This window comes from Mastigoproctus giganteus, chromosome 2, assembly GCF_048544385.1.
Source record: "Mastigoproctus giganteus isolate SK-2022 chromosome 2, ASM4854438v1, whole genome shotgun sequence".
Classification (NCBI taxonomy): domain Eukaryota; kingdom Metazoa; phylum Arthropoda; class Arachnida; order Uropygi; family Thelyphonidae; genus Mastigoproctus; species Mastigoproctus giganteus.
In genome coordinates this window covers 261,675,284-261,695,552 of record NC_143576.1, presented here as the reverse complement: position 1 = coordinate 261,695,552, position 20,269 = coordinate 261,675,284, and the positions used below count along the sequence as shown (strand labels likewise).

Below are 20,269 nucleotides of genomic sequence, written 5' to 3'. Positions count from 1 at the left end.
AATTGTTTATAAATGGTATTTTCTTACATACTGTGCAATGTTTGCAGGACGTGTACCGGAAAGTGCATGACGGGATACCAGTTTCCAGACGGCAGTTCTGAAATTGTCCTAGAATGTAACAGGATCACTGGGGAATGGAATCCAGGGAAGAACTTCCCTAACTGCATGAGTAAGTGCACCTTTGTAATGGTTATCGTGTTTAGTTTTAAATCAGAGTAGATTATCAATTCAGATGAAACAGGTTTTTATTTTTGGAAGGATAAAACAGCCTTTGTTTTCTTTTATAGGAGCGGGTCAACAGACATCACAAACAAGTGAGTACGTTTTTATCTCGGCATATAGCGCTATTCCAGATTCTGTACTGCGTGGGTTTATGTCCATGCAGCAAGAATATCTCGTGAAATCATTTTCTATCTCCTCTAGAACCACCTGTACAAACACGATTAACTCAACTCAATGGAGTGTGGCTAAAAAGAAAAAACGAGAAATATTTTTTAAATAATTTATTATTTTATGTTCAACAGTTTCAATATTTATCCTCCTCAAATATCCTCTTCGGATAAACGAAGTTGTTTCTTAAGAGCATAAGCCCAGGTTGTGTCACTGTCACTAGAGGGAGAAAAGTGTCCCCAGACGGTCAAGACAAAGAACATAATGTAAACACTTCGTTATTTTCTCAAAAGTGTCTTATTCAAATGGTTCCAGAGGAGATGGTTAGAGTCGCTGCACATAGTGTTTTGGTATACCATTAATAGGTATGTGAGGATGGAAATATATCCCGCATTTAAAATTTGTGATTGAAAAGTCGCATAAATACTAGATATAATCTTTATTCTATAACAGTTATATAATACAAGAAGTCCTTATATTTGACCTAACATCAGGAGTTTTGAACCTAGGTAAAAAATATAGCTCTCTGATAGCGCATATTTTTAGTTTCCTATGTAATGTATAGCAATGAGTACCTTATCTCGCATAATCCATACTCTAACCTAACCTCAATAAATTCATTAATTATTTAACTAATTAATCGATATTAATGAGAATGTTTCTACTCATATCACAAACAAGTGACCTTCAACCCATACCCTTCTCTTAGGAGTAGCGGATTTCTGCTTTACGATATGTAAAAACAAAAAAAAAAAATTGTTTTTACATATCGTTTTATTTTCATGTATTTTCCAATCCAACAACAGGAGTAAACTGTCTTCTTTCTTTCAGGAGGAGACTGTGGAAGGCCAAAACCACCCATGGGCGGGTCGTACTCCTGCACCGGGACAAGTAATAGCATGTAAGTTTCTATTTTGTAGCTCATATCTCTGTGTACTTTCAGAACTTCAAACCAACAATAGGGAATCCAGCGTTTTACTTTCAATAAACTCAAATTCTAAATCTGAACCACATGGGGTGTCGGAATTGAAACCAATTGGAAACCTAAAGGTCTGGTAAAATATTGGGCAGATTGGATATCATTTCTAATCGTAGAAACCTTGAAATATAACTTTCACATTTGAGCTTAATGGAAGTAAAATTGGTGGATGGAACTTTGAGTAGCGTGTTTCCTTAGGTGAGTTTTCTTAAGTCCGATTTGATGTTTACAGGACGTGTACTGGGAAGTGCATGATGGGATACCAGTTTCCGGACGGCAGTGCAGAGCTTATCTTGGAGTGCAACAGGATCACTGGCGAGTGGAATTCAGGGAACGAGTTCCCCGAATGCATTAGTAAGTACACTTCGAGAATGCGCAGTTTTAAATGGTCATAAACTATTGATTATTCCATAAAACAACAGCAAAATCACGTGGCTTACTAATGAATAAGGTCATTTTTCATTTTCTCAATTCAGGGGCAGACCAGCCGATGGCGCCACATGCGACCAGTAAGTATAATGTATCCCTCTGTCATCATTGTTTTAGGTAGCTTTTTATAATGGGAAAAGCAAACCTGCTATTGATTTTGTGTTGATATTAATTAGACAATCTTGAAATGCTCATTCCAAGAACATTTCTGAACTGTAACTAAAGTATAGCAGTGTAAAGAATGCATTTTTCAGACTTCTACAATCAAACCTCCCCAAATTGGGGAGGTTTGATTGAAGCAAACTGGTTAAAGAAGCACTGCAGGATCATCTAGACAAGACTTCAGTTATAGCTCGGAAACAGCATGGTTTTGTTAAGGGGAAGTCTTGCCTGACCAATTTGATTGGATACTATGATGTGGTCACAAAAGAACTGGATGCAGGGAATAACTTTGATATTATATACTTGTATCTTAGAAAGGCTTTTGACACTGTTGCACATGGAAGACTGCTGCACAAATTGGAGCAGCGTGGCATTGGAGGCAAATTGCTGCTATGGATAAAGGGATGGTTGAGGGGGAGAAGACAGAGAGTGGTAATCAATGGACACTGCTCATCGTGGATTAATGTTATTAGTGGAGTGCCTCAGGGTTCAGTTTTGGGTCCATTATTGCTTTCTGTATTCATAAATAATATTGATGATGGTATATCAAGCTTAATGTCCAAGTTTGCAGACGATACAAAGGTTGGCAGGGTTGTTAAGGACACTACTGACGCTTTGCTGCTGCAACAGGATCTGGAAAGGTTCAGCAGATGGGCTGAGAGGTGACAAATGAAGTTTAACATTGACAAATGTAAAGTACTACATATGGGAAATAGCAACCCCAGAGCAACGTATCAACTCTGTGGTACTACACTGCCATTGATAGAGAATGAAAAGGACCTGGGGGTAATTGTACAGGCAGATATGAGACGGGCTGCAAGGGTAGCTCATGGTGTCTTGTCAATGATATACAGGAATTTTTCTAGCAGGGATAAGGAGGTGATCATTCCCTTGTATAAGGCAATGGTCAGGCCACACCTAGAGTACTGTATACAGGTCTGGAGGCCTCATTTCAAGAAGGATGTAGAGCTGCTGGAACGAGTACAGAGAAGGGCAGCAAGATTAGTGAATGGAACAAAGGGTTGCTCTTATGAAGAAAGGCTTAAGTTTTGCAAATTACAGTGTCTGGAGACTAGGCACCGGCGAGGTGATCTGATTGAGGTGTATAAAGCCTTGAATGGTTTGAGTATGCTCAATCCTGATGGGATTCTTCCTCTCGCTCAGAATAATCACCTGAGAGGGCATAACTTCAGATTGAGAAAAGACAGATGTAGGATAGATGTGTGGAAATTTTCCTTTAGCCAGCGGGTAGTTGGTTGGTGGAACAGACTTCTATCGCTTGTTGTGGAAGTTGATAGCCTAAATAAATTTAAGGCTCAGCTGGACAGGTATTTCGAACGAACGGAGGGGTGAAATGGAAGTTTTGTTTTTTTTTTTTTGGCTGATGCTGTATAAGCTTGCTTTCTAGCATCATATGCCTCTACTAATGCTAATGCTAAATTATCCTGTTCCAACAAAAATATCCTGCCATTGATTATTTACACCACATTGGTGTCGAAGATTGGTGCATTACATTCTTGAAAGGAGAAATTTAGCCAACGCACCACTTGAGTCATAAAACACGGAACAACATCGGTGTATTCTTGAAAGAGCGTTTATATTCATGGGTACATCATACAATTTAATTGGCACACTAACCACCAAGTGCCTTAAAACTGCTATCAGGACAAAACAGCATGAAACTTGAGGAAAATGAAAACATTGCAAACCGATGGGACAAAGTTTCGGAAGTGCTTTATTCAGATATACTGAAGCTCCTTAGGTATATCCTTAAAGATATGAGTACATAAGAAAATTGCCTGATAAGACTAAGACTAAAACCGGTTGGAGAGAAAATTATGCCAATAAATACGGTAATCCTTAAATATACATAAAATTATACTTCAGTTCGCTCAAACTGCTTATCAACGTAGAGTTCAGAATTTTGAATGCCGACCGGTCTAGCCAGGTGGGTAAAGTGCCTGCCTAGCAACCCAAAGGTCGCTGGTTCGAATCCCACCTCGGGCATGGATTAGAGTACTGCAAAAACCTTGGGAGGTGCATTATAGCCACAGAAGCCGATGCGCCAATAACTAACAAAAAAAATAAATAAATAAAAATATAATTTTGAATTTGATTAGTAGATCAATAGGTGCATAGAGTGTGTTTAGTGGCACCAGGGGTTCCCCCCATCACCGCGTGCTATACATTGTGGGTGTCAAACAGAACACTGTTGAGGCCAGAGGTTTAAAAGTGTATGGATTTTGTAAATGTGTAGTGTCGTGTACCGTTGTTCCTCTGGTCATTTAGCCGCTGGGCCCCTAATGGGACCCAACGTTGTCCACACTCTGCCTCGTGGAGGCAGACCAGGTACACCACTATTATAGTTATTTACTCTGACAGGTCCTGCTACCTAATTTCCTGAGATTTCAGTGGCTAAGACCTTAAAAAAAAATAATAAAAATAAATAAATAAAATAGTAATAAATAAAAAAAATAATAATAAAAAAAAACCGGAAAAGACAGAAATAAGTGATTCATAGAAAAGATTACCACCCAAATCGGTGGAGCAGGCACATGCCCCACCAGAGGAAAGAGAGGGGCGGCGAGGGGGGGAGCCTAGAAGTCACCTCCCCCTCCCGCCCGGGGAGTGGAGGCAAAGGGCCACGCAAGGGAGCGTGGCTAAGGAAAAAAAAAAAAAAACACGGCAGAGAACTGAGAAGAAAAAAAAAGAAGTCTCCTCCCACCTGCCAGGGGTTTGGTAATTAAAAGTGAATAGGGTTAGAGCACCCTATTCAGATCGCCCAATAGCATTTGGCAACAGAGGTGCAATCTCTCCGGTTGTCCCAGTCTGTTCCCAGCAGGGATCAGACCAATTATAAGGTCATTCGCGGGATAAATCCCATCCGTGTAGTCCGGTGTTTGGAGTCCATCTGTGGTTTGTCAGGTCCTTGGTATTAATCTTGAGTGGGTTCCTTCGCTTTCTTGGGTCGGGTTCTGCGAGTCCTTTATTATGCTAGTTGAGTCCCAAAGGAAAGTCTTGTATCTGGGTGAGAGCCAGTTTTGTTGGGTCCAAGGATGGTTAGTTTTGTCGTGGTGCCTGTTCTTGATCCCTGAGAGTGTTTGTGTAATGAGATCAGAAAGGGCCTTCACTAGCATCGATCCGTCCACTGTTAGATTTTCATGGCTGCGTCTATCAAAGGAGTATTTTTTCAGCAGATCAGTGCGGATCTTACATAACGCTAGAATGGTGATCCCAAAAAATAAAATATCAAAAAAATTATTTGGCTTGTTTGTTCACCAAATAGAGCTCTTTTTGTTACCGTTTGGAACATGCATTGATTTGATCTTGTTTTTCAGGAGCCGATTGTGGAAAGCCACGACCACCAATGGCTGGATCCTATTCGTGCACCGGAAGTACCAGTAGCTTGTAAGTTTCCACTCATTAAAATTACAAAACAAAAAATACTGATCTTTTTTCATAGCGAGTACGTTTTCTTTTTAACATCCTACAAAAATTTTGTTCCTCATTTTCATTAAATTTAATATTTTGCAGAATAATTACAGATCATTAGTACTGTGTGTTAATTTATCTCAATACCGTATTTACTCGTTCACTATTCACCTTGCTTCCTTAAACATGACGTAAGAAATATATTCCACAATTAAGAACATCAACAGGAAACAAGATGAACAGTGAATAAATAAATACGTTCACATGTGAGAATTTAAAGCGGCCACCCTTTCTCCTGAATGCTCATGCCAACTCATGAAGCATCAGAGGACCCACTATAGTAGTTTCGATACTGTTGAAATCGCCAGACTAGAAAAGATTTAAAAGAAATAATTATTTGTTTACTGCTTCAACAATTTCAAAATGGGATTATTTGCTTTCATTATTTATTATTCCTTTCATAATTTTGATTTCGTTGAACTGGAGAGAAAATATCAATTGACCTGTGATACAGATGTCAATGGGTTGGTGGATGTAGGGATGTTCTTCCATTTCACTGGTATTGCACGAATACGAGTGAAAGGAAAGATCTAAAAAATTGGACGAACATTCGACTTGCGATGAATATTAAAGCAATTGAATGAATATAAAACCGACTGTATTCTACTTACAACTATAGTCATTTCTGAAAATCGCCTTTCTTATATCTGCCATGATGTTTTCAGAACATGTACAGGGAAATGCATGATGGGATATCAGTTTCCAGATGGCAGTCAAGAGGTTGTCCTCGAATGCAACAGGATCACAGGAGAATGGAATCCAGGCAGAGAGTTTCCAGACTGCATCAGTAAGTACACTTTGGGGGAACCTTTAATTAATTCATTATGAGATATTTCGCAATCAGGTTTAAGTCTCTAACGCACAATATAGTGATATTATTTTTTTTTCTTTATTGGTGAGAGATTAAAGCATTCTCCCTTTCTTTCATTAGGTGCTGACCAAAAAACGCCACATACATCAGGTGAGTGTAGACTTCTGTCATTAGAGATTTTACGATACAACAAACCTATTTCAAGTTCATAAGATACCATTTATAATTATCTTCATAATCTTTGAATCTTACTCAAATAATCCCTGAGTTAGACGTGTGATAAATATGACACGGCAGACACTAAAGCACGAACATTTCCTGAATTTTGTACACAAAAAAGTAACTAAATTTAGAGCATGCATCCAGTGTTAAACTTCCTATTGATACTTTCCAATATTTTCTGAACTTTATCCTTTAAATTTCATCCGCCAACTAATGACACGTCAATAGCTTTGAAACAGCTGTCCTGGCAATGTTTCAGATCTTTACATGTATAGCGGATTCATCTGTTCTGGAGTAATGCTTTAAAATTCTAAATTTTCCACTTTCCATCAGATCAGTTTTTACTTTCCATCTGATCAGTGATCGCCAATATGGATTCCATCAGTTGGATATACTGCTGATATATTTATTGGCTTTAGTTACTCACCTTTCGACAAATTCGATCGAGAAGTTTGGTGAAACTGAAGCAGTTGCTTTTGAAATTTCAAAGGCTTTTGATCATGTTTTGCATAAAGTCTCCTAAATAACCGTCCGTCTTATGGATTGCTGGCCGTTTTTTGTTTTCTTTGTTTTTTTTTAAATTGGATATCCAGTTTTCTCTCTGACCGTCCGCTGAATGTGATGGTAAGATGCCTATCTTTTTACTTCTCCACTAATGCTGGTGTTCGCCAAGGTTCAGATCTTTCTCACACTCTTTTCCTCCTGTATATTAATGACCTTCTCCCACTGACTATAAACCGTGTCGATAGTTTTGCTGATGTTAGTATGTTGCATTCCACCTTATAGTTTAAGGAACTACAAGGCGGAATGCTGATTTCCGAGTAATTCTCCAGTGGGGCAAAGATAACGCAGTTGATTTCGATCCTTATAAAACTCAGTCAGTCCTGTCTTATATCTCGCAAAAAAGGATTGTTCTTCTCCATTACTTATCATCAACAACACCAAGATATCTGGACAAGATCACACATCCCTATTAGGGATTATGACTTCTAATCTCTCTTGACATAAGCACATTACAAATATTCCTTTCTTTTGCTCTCGGCGTTACTTTTCTTCTAAATTGATACAAACTCTGTGTAAATCTCAAATTCGTCCTATCATGGAATATTGTTTCCGCATTTAGTGCTGGGCCCCCCTCATGATTTCTCAAGCTACGTGACTCCAATCAAAGGAGGGCAGTTAGGTTTAGTTAATTATTGACTCATATCTTACAAAGTCTCTCCACTCTCTGTTACCTAGACGTCCTGTTTCTGCTGGTGCCTTTTCTGTAGATGCTTCCTTGGGCACTGTTCGTCTGAAATGGCTTCGATAATTTCCCCTCTGTCTTCTAAAACACTCCGAACTTGTGCTACAACCAGTCAGCACCATTCACTGTCCAACTCCGAACTCAGAGAACCAACTTTTCTTCTTCCTCATTAATCCTTCAATTTCTCTTTTCTAAAACATCCTCCCTTCACATATAGTCCTCGTCAGTACAACAGTTGGTATACCCACTGTCCTCCGCACATCGGATCGAAAAAACCTAAGTTCGAGTCCCGTCAATCACGCGAGGAAGTTTTATAGGTCTTTTCGCAACATGTCTGAATTAGTTGGTCTCAGGCGAGAGTAGCATGGTATTTTGTTCTCTCGGAGAATCGAGTTATTCGTCTAGCAAACAGCAACTCGACCACAGATCACACGCAATTTGCGCATACGACGCTGGTTGTTGTAGAGTTTTGTAGGTGCATCAGTAACTTAGGCCATCTTGCGTTGTATATAATATGTCTTAAAATTGCATATGTTCTGTTATTCATTTTGCTGTTTTCTGTATGAAAAACCAGAATTTTCGGGAGAAAAATTATGCTTTCGTCTTCGGAGACCGACTTACTCAACCACCTTGTTAAAACGACCTATAAAAATTGCTAGCATCATTCATTGATGCAATTTGAACTCAGGTCTTTCCGCCCCCGCCCCCCCCCCCGGTTTGGGGAGGACAGTGATTATACCAACTGTGCAATCCACCAGCGCAACATAGATTGCAATATGGCCTAAGCTGTTGATGCGCCTAAAACACTACAATGAAAAACACAAGAATGAAAGTTAATTTGCAAGATTACTTTCACGTATTTATCAAGGATCGTTCCATCTGCACAGATTTAAGCCTCCATCTTTCTCGATTTAAGCAAAGCCTTCGACAAGGTAGTCCATCAGAGACTAATCAATAAACTGCATCGCTATGGTCTCAGAGGACAGGCACTAAACTATATTCAAACTACTTGGAAAGTAGAGAAATGTCCGTGACATTTAAAGGTAAAATCTCATATCCTTTCCAACCTGAAATTGGCGTCTCACAGGGTTCATCCTTAGGCCCGCTATTATTTCTTGTCTACATCAACGACCTGCCAAGCATCCTTGGAGACTACCAAATCAAAATCAAAATATTTGCAGACGACATAAAAACTATAAAGCAATTCGCAGTACCAATGACTGCATCATCCTAAACGAAGCTCTTCAACGAGTTATTCATTGGCTGAAGGGGAACAAAATGGCAGTCAATGAAAATAAGTGTGAGCTGATGAGCTTTGCTAATGCACACAAGAAAAACAAACTTAATTTTTCTTATCGTATCAACAACAAGACAATCAAAAAAGCTAGTACAGCCAAAAATTTTGGTATCTTTATTAAAGAATCATTTTCCTTTGATGTTCATTTCTCAAACATTGTGAAGGCAGCAAGCAAAAAACTAAGTTTCCTGAAAATAATTAACCGAGACTTCCATCAATTGAAACTTCATCTTTCTCAACAAAATCTATGCTAGGAAGGCCCTAGAATTTGCTTCACAGGTCTGGTCCCCACATGCAACTTACCAAAAATTAGAAATTGAAAAATATTCAAAAGAGAGCAGCAATCCAGTACGTTTGCTTTAAAAGTGGCCTTGAATACAATGAGAAATGTTACCAAGAGTGGTGTGTATTCTTTGAACTTGAAACGCTGGAAGAAAGAAGAGATAAAGATGACTTACTCCTTCTTAACCAGCTGTTAAATGATACCCTGAATTGCCCTCATCTCGTCTCACAAATAAATATCAACGCACAGACAAGAGATTTAAGAAACCATCCACTGCTGAAACCATCCTATGCGAGAAGAAATTATGGATACTACAACTTATATAACAGGACTGCAAGATCAATAAACGAAGCAAATCTGGAGATATTTGACACCCCTGGACACTTCAAGAGGCAACTGAAATTGCTAACCTTATCCGCTAACCTCATCATTAGTACATTTACTTTTCGCTTTACTTTGGAAATGTATATTCCAAGATTCTGCTTTGAAGCTGTGCAATAATGCTTTGTAGCTGCACCATCAGGCACGTTTGATTGCTGTTTTGTAGCTGTTAATAATAATAATAATAATAATAATAATAATAATAATAATAATAATAATAACAATAACTTTCACACACATATCCAGAAAATTACAATCAGTGGGAATTCAAGTGTAATATCAACAAGTACCTTCTGTCTTCTAAAAGTACAACCGTCAAGGTACACGGTACTAATACCAACAAGTATTTTTAAATTTGTTTACTTTTTAAATTCTTATCACTTCATTTCAATTAATTAGTTATAAATTATTTAAATTTTTATTGAAACTTTGCGCAATAATTTAAAATAAACTTGCAGTTCCCTCTCCGTTTATCAATCAACAAATAGCAGAGAACATTTGATGCCCATTAATAACTGTTGTATTGTCTGTACATCATTTGAATATTTGTTTCAGGAGGTGACTGCGGGAAGCCACAACCACCCATGGCTGGATCCTATTCGTGCACCGGAAGGACCAGTAGCCTGTAAGTTTCCACTCGTTTAAAATACAAAACAAAAAATACTTATCTTTTTTCATAGCGAGTACTTGTCTTTTCAACATCCTGCAAAAATATTGTTCCTCATTCTCTTTAAATTTAATATTTTGAAGAATAATTACAGGGCATTAGTATTGTGTGTTAATTTATCTCAATACCGTATTTACTCCTTCACTGTTCACCTTGCTTCCTTAAACATGACGTAAGAAATATATTCCACGATTAAGGACATCAACAGGAAGCAAGATAAACAGCGAATAAATAAATACGTTCACATGTGAGAATTTAGAGCGGCCACCCTTTCTCCTGAATGCTCATGAAGCATCAGAGGACCCACTATAGTAGTTTCGATACTGTTGAAATCGCGAGACTAGAAAAGATTTAAAAGAAATAATTATTTGTTTACTGCTTCAACAATTTCAAAATGCGATTATTTACTTTCGTTATTTATTATTCCTTTCATAATTTTGATTTCGTTGAACTGGAGAGAAAATATAAATAGACCTGTGATACAGATGTCAATGGGTTGGTGGATGTAGGGATGTTCTTCCATTTCACTGGTATTGCACGAATACGAGTGAAAGGAAAGAAGATCTTAAAAAATGGACGAACATTGGACTTGCGATGAATATTAAAGCTATTGAATGAATATAAAACCGACTGTATTCTACTTACAACTATAGTCATTTCTGAAAATCGCCTTTCTTATATCTGCCATGATGTTTTCAGAACATGTACAGGGAAATGCATGATGGGATATCAGTTTCCAGATGGCAGTCAAGAGGTTGTTCTCGAATGCAACAGGATTACAGGAGAATGGAATCCAGGCAGAGAGTTTCCAGACTGCATCAGTAAGTACACTTTTGGGGAACCTTTAATTAATTCATTATGAGATATTTCACAATCAGGTTTAAGTCTCTAACGCACAATATAGTGATATTATTTTTTTTTTCTTTATTGGTGAGAGATTAAAGCATTCTCCCTTTCTTTCATTAGGTGCTGACCAAAAAACGCCACATACATCAGGTGAGTGTAGACTTCTGTCATTAGAGATTTTACGATACAACAAACCTATTTCAAGTTCATAAGATACCATCTACAATTATCTTCATAATCTTTGAATCTATGTTACTCAGATAATCCCAGAGTTAGACGTGTGATAAATATGACACGGAAAACACTAAAGCACGAACACTTCCTTAATTTTGTACACAAAAAAGTAACTAAATTTAGAGCATGCATCCAGTGTTAAACTTCCTATTGATACTTTCCAATATTTCCAAAATTTTTATATATTTTTTGAACTTTATCCTTTAAATTTCATCCACCAGCTAATGACACGTCAATAGCTTTGAAACAGCTGTCCTTGCAATGCTTCAGACCTTTACATGTATAGCTGATTTATCTGTTCTGGAGTGATGGTATAAAATTCTAACCTTTCCACTTTCCGTTTACTTTCCATCTGATCAGTGATCGCCAATATGGATTCCATCAGTTCGATATACTGCTGATATATTGGCTTTTGTTACTCACCTTTCGACAAATTCGATAGAAAAGTTTGGCAAAACTGAAGCAGGTGCTCTTGAAATTTCAAAGGCTTTTGATCATGTTTTGCATAAATTCTTCTAAATAACCTTCCGTCTTATGGATTGCTGACCGTTTTTTGTTTTCTTTTTTTTTTAAATTGAATATCCAGTTTTCTTTCTGACCGCTTGTTGAAGGTGATGGTAAGATGCCTATCTTTTTACTTCTCCACTAATGCTGGTGTTCGCCAAGTCTCAGGTCTTTCTTTCACTCTTTTCCTCTTGTATATTAATAAGACCTTCTCCCACTCTTTTCCTCTTTTATATTAATGAGGCCTTCTCCCACTGACTATAAACCCTGTCCATAGTTTTGCTGATGTTAGTATGTTGCATTCCACCTTGTAATTTGAGAAAATACAGGGTGGAATGCTGATTTCCGAGTAATTCTCCATTGGCGCAAAGATAACGCAGTTGATTTCAATCCTTCTAAAACTCAGTCCTGTCTTATATCTTTCAAAAAGGATTCTTCTGCTCCATTACTTATCTTCAACAACATCCAGATATCTAATCAAGGTCACACATCCGCATTAGGGATAATTTCTCCTGATATATGCCCATCACAAATATGCCTTTCTTTCACTCTCGGCGATACTTTTCTTCTAAACAGCTACAAACTCTGTGTAAATCTAAATTTGCCCTATCATGGAATATTGTTTCCACATCTAGTAATGTACCTCCTCATGACCTCCCTCAGGCTTCTTAACTCCAATCAAAGGAGGGCAGTTAGGTTTAGGTTAATTATTGACGAATCTCTTACAAAGTCTCTCCACTCTCTGTTACCTAGACGTCTTGTTTCTGCTCGTGCCTTTTCTGTATTTGCTTCCATGAGCACTGTTCGTCTGAAATGGCTTATATAATTCCCCTCTGTTTTCTAAACCAGTCCGAACTTGTGCCGCAACCAGTCAGCACCATTAATTGTCCCGCTGCGAACTCAGAGAACCAACTTTTCTTCTTCCTCATTAATCCTTCAATTTCTGTTTTCTGAAACAACCTCCCTTCACGTGTAGTCCTCTTGAGTACAACAGTTGGTATAACCACTGTCTTCCGCACATCGGATCGAAAAAACCTAAGTTCGAGTCCCAGCAAACAGTAAATCGACCACAAATCACACGCAATTTGCGCACATATTATATACGGTGCTGGTTGTTGTAGAGTTTTGTAGGAACATCAGCAACTTAGGCCATCTTGCGCTGTATATGATTTGTCTGAAAATTGCATATGTTCTGCGATTCATTTTGCTGTTTCTGAATTCTGGATGAAAAACCAGAAATTTCGGGAGAACAATCATGCTTCCGTCTTCGGAGACCGACTTACTCAACCATCTTGTTAAAACGACCTATACCTATTAAAATTGCTTGCATCATTCATTGATGGAATTTGAATTCAGGTCTTTTCCACTGGTGTGGTCAGAACAATGATTATACCAACTGTGAAATCCACCAGGACATCATAGATTGCAATATGGGATAAGCTGTTAGTGCGCCTAAAACACTACAACAATAACACTTTCACATGCATTTCCAGAAAATTACAATCAGTGGGAATTCAAGTCTAATATCAACAAGTACCTTCTGTCTTCTCAAAGTACAACCGTTAAAGTACGGTACTAATATCAACAAGTATTTTTAAATTTGTTTACTTTTTAAATTCTTATCACTTCATTTCAATTAATTAGTTATAAATTAATTAAATTTTTATTAAAACTTCACTGAAACTTTGCACAATAATTTAAAATAAACTTCCAGTTCCCTCTCTGTTTATCAATCAACAAATAGCCGAGAACATTTGATGTCCATTAATAACTGTTGTATTGTCTGTACATCATTTGAATATTTGTTTCAGGAGGTGACTGCGGGAAGCCACGACCCCCCATGGCTGGCTCATATTCGTGCACAGGTGGAAGTAGCAGCTTGTAAGTCTTCATTCCTTATTAAATCCAACGAATTATAATAACTTCATTTTCTGCTCTTCCTATTGCAAGGTGGAAATATTTGTCTTCAAATTGGTGTAAATCTGTCTCTTTGAAATTTAATCTAAATTGGAACCAATACAAAATTAATTAAGCACTGAAATGAAGGTAGCAATGGCAGGGACCCTTCCTTTCTAACTCTTTCTCCCTTCCCACCTCTGTTTTTGTATCTTGGAAAATTTCTTAATTCTAATATTGTACTTGCAGGACGTGTACAGGAAAGTGTATGGTGGGATATGCGTTTCCAGACGGTACCGAACAGACTATTCTGGTGTGTAACCGGTACACAGGAGAATGGAATCCTGGGAAGGAGTTTCCTGACTGTATTGGTAAGTTTGCGCATGTTTCTTAGTACGAAGGTCACTTAAAAAAGTAATGCTCTACAACTTTTATAGCTTTATAAAACAACATCAATTTGTTCAATAAACTTTAATTAATTAACCTTATTTAAACCTAATAAAAGTAAATAAAGGTTTATTCATTTAATATAACCGAATGACTGTAGCTATCAGAATGCACACAAGTACAATATATAATTCACTAATAAATTAAGAATTATCTTATTATTCTATGTATGTTGTAGCCAGCAGGAATTCAACTAGAATGAAATGCTCAAAAGAAACAAGACAGTCACCAGTCTATTACTTTCTTCCACAAGAAGCTTCAGACAGCATGTCATTAGACTTAAACAGTCATATATAAAGTTGATTTTTGCGATCTCTTCTTGTATTTTGTTGTTTATAATATATACTGCCCTACCATTAATATCCGGACACCCCTCCATGGATGAGGAAACACGTCCTAGGCATGCACCACATCACAGAACCTGCTATAAATATGCACACTGGGCTTTGAACAGACAATTGCAAAAGTGTGCATGCAAGATGACACGTTCAACGGAATTACCTCAACAGTTCAACAGGATTGATCACCTCAACAAATGCTATACGTCGATTTAACACAGTGTAAGAAGTACGAATCCTGGACTGTAGAGCAGTGGTAAACAGTCCTATCGACAGACGAGTCCAGCTTCGCGCTGTACCAGTCTGATGGCCGTTTCCAGATGTGGTGAATGCCAGGGGGAACAGTTTCTTCCTGACTGTATCCTCCTAACAATGAAGTTTGGTGGAGGCAGTGTCATGGTATTTGGGCTCCTTTCATGGTTTGGCTTGGGCCCAATAGTCGTTATCGACAAATCCTTGAATGCTGTGCAATACCAGGACAATTATACACTTCCAACATTATGTCAATACTTCGGGGAAGGTACATACCTGTATTAGCAAGACAATGCGCCATGCCATACTGATCGGGTCGCAACAGAGTGGTTTGAGGACGTGGGTGTGGAAAAGTTGGATTGGCCAGCCCAGAGTGTTGATTTAAACCATATCGAGCATCTTTGGGATATAATGGATCGTCGGTGACGTGTACGTCGAGATCGCACAAAGGACAAGGCCAAACTGGTGGATGCGTTGAAGGCCGAGTGGAGGAACATATCACCTGACATTTATAAAAGCTGTTTGAGAGTATGACGCGAAGATTGAAGGCCGTCATAAAAGCAAAAGGTTTCAGCACAAAATATTATATGACACAATAAAAGCTCTTTTTTTGTCTAAAGGCAGGTGTCCGGATATTAATGGTAGGGCAGTGTACATGAAGGGTACGCGATTATCCTGTGTAAAGAAATAGATGAATACACAAGATCAATTGCACGAGGGGTGTTTGAAAAGTTCGTGGCTTGAGTATGAAAGGGTAGTGATATAGTGTTAAAATTTCTGTACTTAATGCATAACACTTTAAACAGTAACCCACCAAGTTTGTTACGTCTTTTCAATACTTTTTTTAATTGTAGGTCCTAAATTCAACAAAGTGGATGAGGGAAAATGGATAAAATCAGATACCGCGTAGTGATCCAGTATTTGGGTTGTTTGTTTGTTTGTTTTAGGATTTTAGACGCATCAGAGACTTAAGCCATATTGCGACTTAAGCCATGATGCAAGAAAGCAAGCTTATACAGCATCAGCCAAAAAAGAAAACTTTCCCATTTCACCCATCCAGCCTCTCCAAATATTTGTCTAGTTCAACCTTAAATTTATTTAAGCTATCAACTTCCACAACGGCAGATGGAAGTCTGTTCCGGCAATCAACTACCCGCTGGCTAAAGTCAAATTTCCGCACGTCTATTCTACAACTGTCTTTTCTCGATTTGAATCTATGCCCCCTCAGGTCGGTAATCTGAGCAAGCGGAAGAATCCCAACAGCATTGAGCCTGCTCAAACCATTCAGGGCCTTATACACTTTAATTAGAGCATCTCGGAGGTCTCCAGAAGCTGCAATTTGCAGAACTTAAGCCTTTCTCGGTAACAGAAACCGTTTGTTCCACTCACCAATCTTCTTGCCCTTCTTTGTACTCGTTTCTAGCAACTGTGCATCCTTCCTAAAATTAGATCGCCAGCCCTGTACGCAGTACTCAAGGCACGATAGGTCTCAAGGTTGTTGACAGCAGATCAAATGCAAAGAAAGTCAAGTTGAAATTTTCTGCTGGCAAAATCATGGCATCAATTTTTGGGATGCTAATGGAGTTTGCTAGTGAATTACCTTCAGAAAGGTCACACAGTCACAGGGGCGTACTGAGCAGACCTTGTGAGGTGTTTCCGTGAAAACATCAAAGATCAAAGAAAGAATCACAGAAAAACTCTCAGCAAAGGAGCCTTGTTCTACCAGAAAATTGTAGCTGCTCACAAGTGTGTTATTGCTATGGCTGCGCTGCATGAGGACGGCTTCGAAATCTTGGACTATCTACGATATGCACCAGATCTAGCACCATCGAACTTCCACCTATTTTATAATTTGAAAGAATACCTGGCTGGCATCCATTTTCCAACCGATAATGATGTCATTGGTGCAGTGGATGCATTCCTGAAAGCCCAAAAGAAAATCTCCTTCACAGCTGGAATCAACACATTCGGTCGCAAAAGTGCATTGACTCCAAAGGGGATTATATTGAGTAGAAAAGTTACTAGACTCCTCAAATAAACTCTTCATACTCAGGCCACAAACATTTAAAACGTCCCTCATACAAAAGGATATATTGAAACCTCAGATGAAAATAAATGGCACCTTTCATCCAAACCCCTACTTTTGAATACGCATGCGTAAGCCTTTTACTCTTACTAAATAACATTATTTCTTTTGCAGTTATTGGCAGCTGCGCAAGGCCACAAACCCCTAAGGATGGATCTCTTACATGTACAGGAGACAGACTGAAATTGTAAGTTCTCTTTAATCTTATAAATATTAATTGTAAATGTTGATTTATTTACAGACCTACTTTTGGAAAGGAGGTCACTGCTACCAGATAAGGACTCGTAATTTTTCCTATTTTTTTTGAGAAAATTGCCTGCACATAAAAATATTTTTTTTTTCTCAAAAGTAATTGACAGAAAAATAGAAGAACATTTGTAAAGCAATCTTTTTCTTCTCTTCAGTCGCTTTTTACTTTCTTTGCTAGGTCGTGTACAGCGAAATGCATGAGGGGATACCAATTTCCTGACAGGAGAGCCCAAAAAGTACTGGAATGCGACAAGAACACAGGAGAGTGGACGCCTGAAAATGAATTTCCGGATTGCGTCAGTAAGTATTTCCTGCTTTTGCTGTTCCCCATTCCCCTACGTTTTATTTTTAAAAATTTAAAGAAGGCCACGCAATGCAGATACAACAGAAATAAACAAAGTACAGTACAACAGCATGCAACTGAATGACCAAGTTAAGTTGAATTAATGACTCTACATGTGGACTTAGTGCTCGTGACGCAAGCGCGGATTTCCTTAAGAAAGAATCAGGCAAAGCCTGAACAATTTTGTTTGACCATTTTCACAGACACCGATCTTGCCCATTGGTGACTGAACCTCCGAAATCGCTATTGTCAAGTTTGCACTCTACTCTCTAATTGGAAAGAATACTGTACCTGGCTGGCATCCATTTTTCCACCGACAGTGATGTTATTGCTGCCGTGAACGCATTCCTGGAAGCTCAAGAGAAAACCATCACAGCTGGAATCAAGCTTGACTTGAACATTAAGCCTGATATGCCTTTATCAATGATATTGATGAAGGCATATCAGGCTTAATGTTAGCAGATGATACAAAGGTTAGCAGAGTGGTTAATGACAGGAATGACGTTAACTTCAACAAGATCTAGAAAAGCTGGCAGATGGACTGAGAAATGACAATTGAAGTTTATCATTGAGAAATGTAAAGTACTGCATATGGTTAGCAGTAACCCCAGAGTAAAGTACCAACCGTGTGGTAGTACACTCACGGTAGTGGAAAATGAAAAAATCTATCTGAGTAATTGTGCAGTCGGATATGAAGTTCTCTGAGAAACGCAGAGAGACTGCTGGGACAGCAGTCTCTCTGCGTTTCTCAGAGAACTCTCTTCATTTTGTCAATGAAGAGTTTTTCCTCAGAGTTTCTGTCTTCATTTTGTCAATGATATTCAGCAATTTTGCTAGCAGGGATAATGAGGTGATTATCCCGTTGTACAAGGCAATGGACAGGCACGTATTAAGTACTGCATACAGGTCTGGAAGCTTCATTTTAGGAAGCTACTGGAACGAGTACAGAGAAGGGCAATGAGATTGATGGGGGAACAAAGGGGTGCTCTTACCAAGGATGGCTTGAGTGCTGCAAATTTCAGCGTCTGGAGACTCAGCACCTGCAAGGTGATCTGATTGAAGTGTATAAGGCCTTGAATGGTTTGAGCAAGCCCAATTCTCATGGAATTCTTCCTCTTGTTCAAAGTACCCACATGAGGGGGAAAAATTCAACTTGTGGAAGGGCGGTTGTAGAATAGATGTGTGGAAATTTGCCTTTAGCCAACGGGTGGTTGATTGCTGGGACAAATTTCCATCGGTTGTTGTTGTGTGGAAGCTAGCTGAAATGAATTCAGAGAAGAACTAAATAAACTGTTGGAGGGAATGAATAGGTAAAATAGGAATTTTTTTTTCTTTTATTTTGGCTGATGCTTTATAAGCTTGCTTGCTTTCTTACATGATTTGCCACTACTAATGCTATAGTCTTCCAGCATTCTGAGATGGCATTATTATTGAAAATGTTGTCAGAGTCTCCTGTTATCTATTATAAATAAAAAGACAGTAATACGCACTTTTTTGGAAGGGAAATGCTGTTTATTGGCAGCGCAGTGGCGAGACAGCCTTTGACAATGACGTTGCAAATGAAGATCATCGTCATTATGAAAATATATTTTTACTTGCAAAAATATGAGGTTTGCCTTTTGGCTAGTATCAAAGATGGAAGTGACTCTGTTTATCAATCACGCCGCCTATAAGATCACTTTCCATAATTTATCTTTCAGAAAATTTCATTTCAATCACTTTCTCAATTCATTAGTCAGCTTTCAAAATTTTTACACATTTTTTTCTGTTTTTTCACAGGTGAGAAGCAGATCCCTCCCTACGCATCAGGTGAGTTTCATTACAAAGTAATCATAGAAAACGCACTTAGAGCATTATTAAAGCAAAAAGAATTATATTTATATTAACGCTTAAGGAAATATGATAAAATAATATACATTGCTCTTACAAGACCAACTTTTCTGTTTTTGGTCATCCGTTGTGGTGTAACAGAACTTTAAATGAGCTCAAAACAATAATCAAATTCATCTCATTCACTGCAGAATGCAAAGGCTTTTTTAAACTGCCTTTAATTATTAATTTCACAAAATACAAAACTATGTACTGTACACTACTTTTGGTCTCTTTTTCACATAACTAATCTTTATCTTTCTCTTTCACTCAGGCGGCACATGTGAAACCCCTGAAGCCCCCCTGGGTGGAACCTATTCTTGCACTTCAGACAGCTACACCATGTAAGTAGCAGCCCATTGCATAACTCTTTAGCACGACTTCTAATGAAATGTTTGTTCGTCATGGCACAAATTGTAATATTTTCTGATTTTCACTAAAACTTAATCCACAGAGAACTACGTTGATTCAAATCTCCTTATTTCATTAATATATTCTTGATACAAAGTAAATCTATTGTATTTCTTGGAATGACTATTCGTTGTCGATCTTTCAGGACCTGTACAGCTAAATGCACGACTGGATACCAGTTCCCAGATGGATCTTTGCAACAGATCCATGAATGCAGTAAGCTGAACGGACAGTGGGATCCCAGCGAGACATTTCCAGATTGTCAGCGTAAGTAGACAAATCAGATAATTACACGCATATGAGTAGGTTACAGATAAATTAGCAGAAAAAGAGAACCCACCATAAGTTGCACTTCTACAGTGGTTTGTATGAAGTAATGCAGTAATAATACCTAATACTCAAATATCTGGAGTGTCCAAGCGGGTGGTTAAAAAC

At 38.2% G+C, this 20,269-nt stretch overlaps 1 protein-coding gene across 1 annotated transcript in view; it reads left to right on the top strand.

Annotated features, from left to right (window-relative positions):
* LOC150090433 (uncharacterized) overlaps positions 1–20,269 on the top strand; it is a 562,729-nt gene that overhangs the window by 38,968 nt on the left and 503,492 nt on the right. Inside the window, exons 11-28 of the mRNA XM_090389881.1 lie at positions 48–169; positions 288–314; positions 1,222–1,291; positions 1,602–1,723; positions 1,846–1,878; positions 5,299–5,368; positions 6,118–6,239; positions 6,384–6,413; positions 10,248–10,317; positions 11,059–11,180; positions 11,326–11,355; positions 13,755–13,824; positions 14,089–14,210; positions 17,077–17,149; positions 17,390–17,511; positions 19,334–19,363; positions 19,698–19,767; positions 19,980–20,101. Of these exons, the coding sequence (XP_090246007.1) occupies positions 48–169; positions 288–314; positions 1,222–1,291; positions 1,602–1,723; positions 1,846–1,878; positions 5,299–5,368; positions 6,118–6,239; positions 6,384–6,413; positions 10,248–10,317; positions 11,059–11,180; positions 11,326–11,355; positions 13,755–13,824; positions 14,089–14,210; positions 17,077–17,149; positions 17,390–17,511; positions 19,334–19,363; positions 19,698–19,767; positions 19,980–20,101 (1,427 nt within the window). The remainder of the gene's footprint in view (positions 1–47; positions 170–287; positions 315–1,221; positions 1,292–1,601; positions 1,724–1,845; positions 1,879–5,298; positions 5,369–6,117; positions 6,240–6,383; positions 6,414–10,247; positions 10,318–11,058; positions 11,181–11,325; positions 11,356–13,754; positions 13,825–14,088; positions 14,211–17,076; positions 17,150–17,389; positions 17,512–19,333; positions 19,364–19,697; positions 19,768–19,979; positions 20,102–20,269) is intronic.